This window comes from Hordeum vulgare, chromosome 5H (genome assembly GCF_904849725.1).
Source record: "Hordeum vulgare subsp. vulgare chromosome 5H, MorexV3_pseudomolecules_assembly, whole genome shotgun sequence".
NCBI classification, from domain to species: domain Eukaryota; kingdom Viridiplantae; phylum Streptophyta; class Magnoliopsida; order Poales; family Poaceae; genus Hordeum; species Hordeum vulgare.
Window position 1 is genome coordinate 566,314,501 of NC_058522.1, and position 9,054 is coordinate 566,323,554.

A 9,054-nucleotide genomic window follows, 5' to 3' on the forward strand; every position below is an offset into this window, starting at 1 on the left:
AGACTCGAGAGTGAGTGGGACGGTGAGTCGTTGTGGGTGGGGCCTTTGTTTACATGCGCTCGTAATTCGGGTGCTTCGGGTATGGGTATCTTCTGCACTACTTTTGCTACAGTGTTTGATCTGGTTTATTCATCTTTCATCCAACGGCTGGCTTCCGTCAGTTACGGCATGACTTGCCACACGGCAGTCACTGGATGCCTGTCCTTCGGGTATCGGCTCTGAACATGAAACTGCGTTTCCGCGTCTTAGGGCATCTTCAATGGTTGTATGATCATCGTTGGTAATATTGCCACATAGATGATTTTGATGACATGGCGCATAATAAAAGAAGAAAGAGAATGAAATCGTATGAACTTGAAGCAACGGTTCACGCACAAGCTCCGAAGCAAGCATGGTTATTTCTTTCATGTTTAATGGACCGGCTTAGTTATTTTACATACGATTAACATACACTCCATTGAAGAGCTTGTATGATGTGTTGTTGGTTGTTGATGTAGACACTTATACCAACGATTGAACATACGGACTGTTGAAGATGCTTTTAAAAGTGAGTGACAAAACACAAGCAAGTGTTTCACGTACGCGTCCTTCTTTTGAAGAGGAAAATAAAAATTTTATTCATGCACGTTCGTTGAATGCAGCCATGGGTAACCTGTGGAGCTAAAATTGATTGTTTTAGGGCTATGCTATGGCCGGACTGGCCTGGCGTTTTGTCCATATGGCGTTTGTTGTTCGGCTTCAGGCGTTGGTCTGGTCTGTATTTCTTCAGTTTTATCTTATATATGAAGGTTCCAGATTCTGAACTGCTGGTTTTCAGTTTCCTCTTTAAAAGCAGAGGCCGGGGATTGAGAATGATAATCGAAAATAAAACCTTCACTGTTTTATGAGTGAGATGACGAGGTGATCTTTGCTTGCAGTAAAATTCAACCTGAGATCCCAGAGTTTCGAATGATATCTAATCCTAATCGGGCACACGTTCTTCAGTTATGAGCAATTGTTCCATAGCATTCAGATAAATACTGTATCTGCTAGTCCATTTACACTCTTTTTTTGGCTGCAAGTCCATTTATACAAGTCTCAGTGTTCAGATCAAATGGTTCTCAGCGTCCACCTAAAAATAGTTAGGTACGGAGGATATTTCGAGCAGCAAGCAGAATTTCTCCAAATATCTGCTTTATTGGTTCGATTTTTACAAGTGTTTCTGAAATACGAATTCATAAGTTGGTTTCGCTTTACACGTGTAATGGTCTTCTTCTGAGAAAGCTGCAAATCTTCCTTGGTATAGACACCGGTCAGCGTCGGAATTTTCCGAAGGACGGCAACTTCGGCGTCGTCGTCATCGGCTGACCCACTCGGAGCTCCTGTCCCCGGCGGCGGCCGCCGCGACCGGCACGTCCTGCCGCGGCTCCTGCCTCCGGTGGAAGTCCCTTCGCACGGTCCACAGCGCCTCGTTGCACCGCCGCATGGACGGCCGGTCCTGCCTCGCCGGCATCACGCACTGCTCGGCCAGCCGGAGCATCCCCTCCACGGCCGCCACCGACGCCGGGCTCCTACGCACCCTCGGGTCCATGGCCACCACCGCGTCGCCTCCCCGGAACTTCTGCAGCGCCCACTTGGTGGTGGCGCGGGGCTCGAGGCCGCGGCGGCGCTCGATGGGCGGGCGACCGCTGACGAGCTCGACGAGGAGGACGCCGAAGGAGTAGACGTCGCTCTTGTCCGTGAGCTGGAGCGTGCCCAGGTACTCCGGGTCCAGGTACCCGGCCGTGCCCACCACCTGCGTCGTCACGTGCGTCGCCTCCTCGCCGTCGCCCGACACCCTCGCCATCCCGAACCCGGCCACCTTCGCCGCCAGCGCCCCAGTCAGCAGCACGTTCGACGACCGGATGTCACGGTGGATCACCGACCGTTCTGCCATGCCATGCGTTTCCAAGTTCAGATAAACACCATCATGCACACTCTGCTACCAATACTACTGATACCGCCTGTCATCTTTCACTTCCTCTGTTTCTTACTGTTATGAACAATGAGTTTTGATTGGAATTACCTGCGTACTCGTGCAGGTAGGTGACGGCGTGAGCCACGTCGATGGCGATGTTGAGCCGCTGCGCAAGCTCTAGCCCGGTTCCGCGCGATTCTGCGAACATTTCGCAGAAATCTTTGGTCAGTACATCTCTCTAGTATTACTAACTGAAATTGGAAATGTGAATACAAATTTCAGCACTGTCAGTGATCAATTTGAAATGCATACCATCCAGGTGTTCTCTAAGGGAGCCATTGTCGACGTACTCGACGACGATCAGTGTTTCGTCTCTCTGCTCGAAGAACCCGAGGAACCTCACCAGATTGTGATGCTCGATCTTCTGAAGCGTTTCGAGCTCCCTGGCAAGTTCAGCAGATAGATACTGACCGTTTAGCTGCGTATAAACCAAAATATTCAGTTATATTAGTTGCTCCTGATAGTTGCCAAATATTACTATGATCTTTATTTTCCTGACCTTTCTGGCTCGTTTGACGGCAACTTGGGATCCGTCCCTGAGCTTCCCTTTGAAGACGCTGCAAGAAGCTCCCTCCCTGACCATGTTGTTCTCGCTGAAGTTCGATGTCGCTCTGAATACGTCCGCAACGGTGAGCCCTCCACTCTCCTTGCCTGTCCCTGCTGCAATCAAATTTGTCAACATCCATAGACCATATTCCATAAACAGTCTGATCTTCTCAAGGATTTCCATGCTGATTAATTTGGTGCTTAAACCACAGGAAGATCATGGTTAACAAAGAAATTACTGGCTAAAACAGAGGGTGAGAAGTTCTAATGGTACCTGAATCCGTGGAGACATGGAAGCCGACGCTCTTGCTCCCCTGAGAGTACCCTCCGCTCCTGCTCCCCCGAGACACCTGGGAGACCTCCGGTTCTTGCTCAGCCTCGGTCTCCTTCCTGACCCGCCGCACGAAGCAGGTGCCGAACACGCCGGCGACGCCCCGCGCCGCCGCCTTGAACGAGCTGCTGCTGCTGCTGCGGGTGGAGCTCCGGCTCAGCTGGGAAGAAAACGGGGCGCTGCGCGACGAGGCCTGCCGCCGGTGCCGGTACGAGGTGTCCGGCGAGGAGGAAGGGTACGGGTACCCGTCGGAGGCCGCCTTGCTGAAGTTGCTGAAGCCCGAGACCTGCTGGCTGCTCATGCTGCTGCTGCTCGTGCTCGGCTGCCTCCTCCCCGCAGACGATTCCATGGCGCAGACCTTGATGATGATCTGCTTCTTGCTGATGCTGATTGTGGTTCATGTATCTTCACATGGAGATGAGATGGGTTGGGATTGATCGGTTATCGGAATTATGGGGCAATGATACGGTCGACGGCGTCGGAGGTTGCAGGGTCAACCCGCGTGCTGGCTGCTTGTGGCCCAATTCCAGCAGCAACTGGTGATTTGTTTGACCAAATAGCTGTACCGATGTTTTGTTTTCGAGGAATGTTATCATGGTTGAAACTTTTATTTTTCGTTCCTTTTTTCTTTTTTTGCTGGTTGTTGTTCATGGAATGTTTGCACACACACCTGTCTCAATTTTTGGTTGGTACAAGGACCAAGGACCTAGTCTTGGGACTTAGTTGTAGTGGTGCTAATCATGTGCGAGTTGGGGGGAAATTAGTTGAGGTTATAATGGGAATTTGATGACAGATTTAAGGATATAAACATAGACACACGTATGACAGTGAACTCTGTCCCGTGAACACTTGTGTCGTACTCCCCCACCGCGTGGATTTACTTGTCGCTGAAATGGATATATCAATGCGTTTAGATATATCTATTACAGTGACAAATAGTTCTAGACGAAGGTAGTACAAGATTACATATGTATATATGGTGGTTCGAACAAGGATGAAGGAAGTTGACTTTTCATGAGGCAAATGGGAAACCTCAGTTGGATCTTGGTGCAGTTTATATATGCAAGAAGCAGCCTTGGAAGACAAGCCATCAGGCTTCCAAAAACCCAAAATACAGGCTTATCTAGTTCGCCAATATGCAAAAATGAAAATGAGATTGACAAAGTGTTCACCAAATCATAACCATACATTTTTCTCTTAAAAAAGCAGCTGTCCAACAAATCATAACCTCGCACATACCAAAGCTCATGGTAGAATGAACATCAATTCAAAAGATCATAGTGCCCGAAGAGAAGGAAAATTATAGGATACACCTGGTTGTAGATGAACCCCATAACCTATGTTCTAGGAATTTTGTTTTAGCAGTTTATGAAAAAGTCAAAAAAAAATTAATGAATCTGATTTTTTTGAAGGGTACAAACTTGATATGTTAGCATACTTGAAAACAGTTTTGCTAATAGTCAGATGCCTGATTTTTTAGTTTGTGTTACTCAAATTTTTTCTTCCAACTGTAGCAGCCCATATAAAGGTGATCGGTACTTGCTGGGCTGCAGCCCACATTCCATGTATAAAGGTAATTGTGTGTGTGTCCCGCACTTGTATGTGTGCATGTGTTCTATGTGTGTGTGTTTATCGGGTTGCTGGGGAGAAATACTATGGGCAAATTATTTTGGCGGCTTAAAAAATGAACGCCTCCTTTCCAGCTTTTTTCATAAGTCGCCTTCCTCATTCATTGAGTCTTTTGAACTAGATATAAGATTACTAAGTTGAAAGCCTTAACAAATATTGGAGCGACTTATTTTTTAAGCTGTGGAGAGGCAACTTATTATGTAAGCCGTTCAAAAGAATTGGCCCTATGGGTAATTGTGGGTGTTTATATTTATTATTTTTTCTTCATTTTTTTATTTTTGGATAACATGAGTGCACCCATGCTAGCTTATAATAATTTTTTTTAATTTTCCTTTATTTCTTTCTTTCTTAATGTAACACCAATGCCCCTAATTGATTGAACTTTAAAATAACTTTTACATTTTTGTTTCTATTAATTTTCTTTCCGTTTTAGGGTAATACAAATTCCCCTAATTCATTCTACCATCAATTTTTTAAGTTTATAATTAGATGTAATGTGAAGAGAAAGTGATTGTGGGTGTCGTACATCCGCTTTGTTGTCTATAGTTTTAACCAAGAGTATGACCACATATGTTAGTTAACATAATTTCTACACACATCTATAGTTGTTTTTGCATATTATAGAATGGTGCAAACTCTGCGTAATCTGTATGCAAATTTTAGGTTTTTTTTGTTTTCCTTTTCAGGGTGACACCAATGCCCTTAATTAATTTTACCTCAGCATAACTTTTGCTTTTGTTTTTAAATTATGATTATTTGTAATGGACATAAATAGAGATTATGAGTATCATAACTTTTATTGCTATGTTTCCTTCATTTTATTTCTCTTTTATGGTAGAACCAGTGCCCCTAATTCAATCTAATTTAGAACAACTTTTGTTTTTTATTCAGTTTCTTTCTTTTTCTAGGGCCCATCAAGGCCCCTAATTTATTCTAATTTCTTTAGTTTATGATTATGTGTAATGGAAACAAAAAGTGATTGTGGGTGTTGTACATTCGCTTCACAGCTTGTAATTATAATTAGGTGGATTACCACTTGCATTAATTAACACAATTTCTACACATGTTTATATAGTTGTTTTTGCATATTATGGAATTGTATAATTTATACATAATGTTTGTGCAAAACTTTGTCTTTATTTTCTTTCTCCCTAAAGGTTAGGGTAACACCAATGCCCCTAAATAATTTTACCTAAGAATTTTTGTGTTTCTTGATTATGTTTAATGGCAAGAAAAATATATTATGGGTACTACATCTGGTTTGCAGTCGGCATTTTTAACCAAGTGCACAACCACAAACGTGATTTAACACTAGACATCATATAGATACTTATTTTTGGAAAGGTTGTGCAAGTCTACATGCAGAGGCGGAACACGAAAAAAATTAAGGTGGGGCAAAATCTCACTAAGAATATTTTTGATGCGAATCAAAAGAGTCAACACACACTAACAATGCACACTACAAATAAATAACCAAATAGTACAATGAAAATATAGACATATTTCAATCGTAAAACAACCTAAAACTAGTGCCACTACCAAGCTCCTGCCACTACCAAGCACTTCAAAATATCTTGTCAAACCTATAATTCACAACCAGAGTATTCACGACATTAATACGTCACTCCAATTTGCTTGTATTAAAGGCTTCAAGGTACTGTTAAAAATGTTGCAAAATTTCAGAAAAAATGAGAAATTACCTTTTCCCCTTTCCTTTGGATTTGGCTTTCCCTTCCCCTTCCTTTGCATCTTCTCGCAATCTGGTTGGAGCTTCGCCGGAAAGAATTTTTTTTTACAAACAATTAGCAATTTTGGGGGCAATTGGATGGATTAGAAGTGCCGGATGGAAGAACGATGGATGCAGAGCATCAGAGGAGTGGATGGATCATGGATGGCTCGTTCACCTTGGGCTATTGCTGTTGCCGCTAGGAGTGCCTAGGCATCGGCTGAAGCAGCCGCTTGCCGCCGCCTGCCCTGCCCTGCAGCGGCTGCCCGCCTGTCCCGCCTGGTCCTGGCGTCCGTCTACATGTGTGATAAAAAATCTAGTAACATGTTGCAAAGAAAGAGTGACTTAAACCAAAAAATATATATGTTTGCCTTACATATAGTCGCTTCAATTCATTTACCTTAGAATACCTTTTGTTTATGTTTTTAGTTTCAGTAATCATTTTCACAATTATTTCTTTAGTATATTTTTATGCTTTGCATAATTTTGAACTAACACCACTTCTAAAATTCTTTCTTCCTTAGACTATTTTTGCTTCTATTGTTTTTCACGTTCTTCTTCTGAGTAACACCACTCCCAAGTTTTTTCCTTCCTTAGACATCAATCTATTCTCCTATTTCCTTATTTTTTTCACTTCTAGGTTAATTGGTTTTTACTTTTTAGGGTTTTATATTTTATAGGTGCCTAATAAAAATCAGTTCAATCAGTTTTTCTTTGTTTTTAAGCGCGTTTCTTTTGTTTAGTTTACTTTTTAGTCATTTTTTATTTTCCCTTTTGTGTATATTTTTGTTTGTATTTGTGTAAGTGTAGGCATGCAAGTGCTATATAATATGTGTGTAAATTATATGGGAAGTATTTTTTCTCACTATTATCTGTTTATTCTTGCATACTATAAAAAGTATATTTTGTGTAAATTGTGTGCAGTTTTTTGCCATTTGTTTATTTTTTTTTCATATTTTCTTCTTTCTTAAGGGTAATACCAATACGACTAATTAATTTTGTCTTATAATTTTTTATTTTTATTTTGTGTGCCTGGGTATACACACAAGTAGTATATAGTTTGCTTATAAATTTTACTAGATTGAAAAAGTAGCACTATCATTGCTTATTTTATTTCCTTTTTTGGGTTCTTTTATGTTAATACCAATGCCAATAATTAATTCATCCTTCGAAAAATAGTTTTGTTTTAGATTTCACATAAAAATGACCGTTAATTTTCAATCTAACGTTCCCACTGAATTTAAATGAATGTCAAAAACTAATTCAGATGCCTAATAGATAGCCGTCTCTTTGTTTTTTTGTTTGTTCTTGTCCATTTGTAGATTGTCCAGTTCGCTAGTGTCAATGGAATTTATTATTGTTGTTATTTAACCGACTTCATGAAATTTTAATTTCCATGTAGTAATTTGATCTGCAACAATTTTGTTTAACCAAGTCATTGGGTTGATCACAAACCCACATCTTAAAGCGCACGTTGCAAAATGTTATATAAATTTGATATGACCAAATGCAATTTTTTGTGTGATTCCAATTCTAAGATTTAGTATGCTGCTTGCTAAATATAATAGTCAAAGTTTTGGCCTTAATTCCTCCCCTTTTCCCCTCTATTACTATTTTTTATTATGATGTATGTGTGTGATGTAAATATACCTGTCAAAGCAAAGTGTACATATATATTTGTACAACAGGTTTGCAAGTATTTCAAATGACTGAAACGTTCCATGATGTACCTTCGATGTTAATGCAACGGCTCAGAAGAAAATCGACTGAAACAGATAAAATTTTCAAGCACCCGAGCCATAGGCGCTCTCCATGGAAAAAAAATTAAGGATAAAAAACTCCCCATAAAATCTGGGCATAAAAACAAATTGTCCAGGACAATATACGCGAGTGTAAAATTTCATCAAAAATTTTGCCAGCATTTTTTGTGATTTTCGACCATTTTTGAAATCATTTTTTTTTAAAAACGGATCCATATGCCCCCATCTTCCATTTGTTCCCTTCCGAGAAGAGAAGTTCTAGTTAATAAATTTGCCGGAAACCAAAGCTGAAAATCACTCCGTTGCTGCAAGAATAATATGTCTTGGTTGGATGAACTGATCGATGCATGTGGACACTGGAACATGCGTGGAACGGGGAATGATAGAAGGAAACTTCGCTGCTCCAGATGTAGACACCATCTGCAGGGTTCCCACTAACCAGCTGGGCTTGGAATGTGGAAAAACTTGGGATCTTCAGAGTTAGGCGTATCTACAACTAGTCACTAGAAGGTTTGAGGATTGGGGCAGTCCGTCTTCGTCGGGTCAAAGTTTGAAACACTTGCTGGATCTGTGGCAGCTCGTATAGCTCCGCCCAAACATACTCCCTCCGTCACATATAAGGCATGCACGTCTTATCTAGGTCGTCAATTTGACTTATATAAAATATATTATTTAACATAAAAATTATATCATTACAAAATAGAACATTCAAAGTTTCTAATGATATATTTTTTGTAATATATGTCTCTCATTAAGTTGGTCAAATTGACGACCTAGATACACGTGCCGGACTTATAAACTTAAATGGAGGAAGTACCAAACTTCTGGTGGAGAGTTATACTAGTAGTAAATTTGTTCCGTTCTACAAGAGTGACATAATTAATCCAAACTTCTGTGACCGGGCGAGCTTTAGTTGATAAGATCCCACTGGCCACTAGTAGTATGTAACCAAGAAGCAAGCTTTAGTTGATAAGATGCACGAGAGTGTGTGAGGCGGACAGAGGCAGCTTTGCTAGCTAGCTAAGACCGGGCGAAGCATGAGATGGCCTTACGGGTTTCGGCTGAA

The 9,054-nt window shown here is 41.3% G+C and overlaps 1 protein-coding gene across 1 annotated transcript; it reads right to left on the minus strand.

Annotated features, from left to right (window-relative positions):
• Positions 1-1,137: 1,137 nt before the first annotated feature.
• LOC123399286 (calmodulin-binding receptor-like cytoplasmic kinase 1) lies at positions 1,138-3,649 on the minus strand. Its single transcript, XM_045093703.1, has 5 exons — positions 2,817-3,649; positions 2,496-2,653; positions 2,249-2,414; positions 2,045-2,134; positions 1,138-1,908 (listed from the first exon to the last, which is right to left on the minus strand). Exons 1-5 carry the CDS (start codon positions 3,220-3,222, stop codon positions 1,337-1,339), a joined length of 1,392 nt encoding a protein of 463 aa, XP_044949638.1. The 5' UTR covers positions 3,223-3,649; the 3' UTR covers positions 1,138-1,336.
• Positions 3,650-9,054: the final 5,405 nt, after the last annotated feature.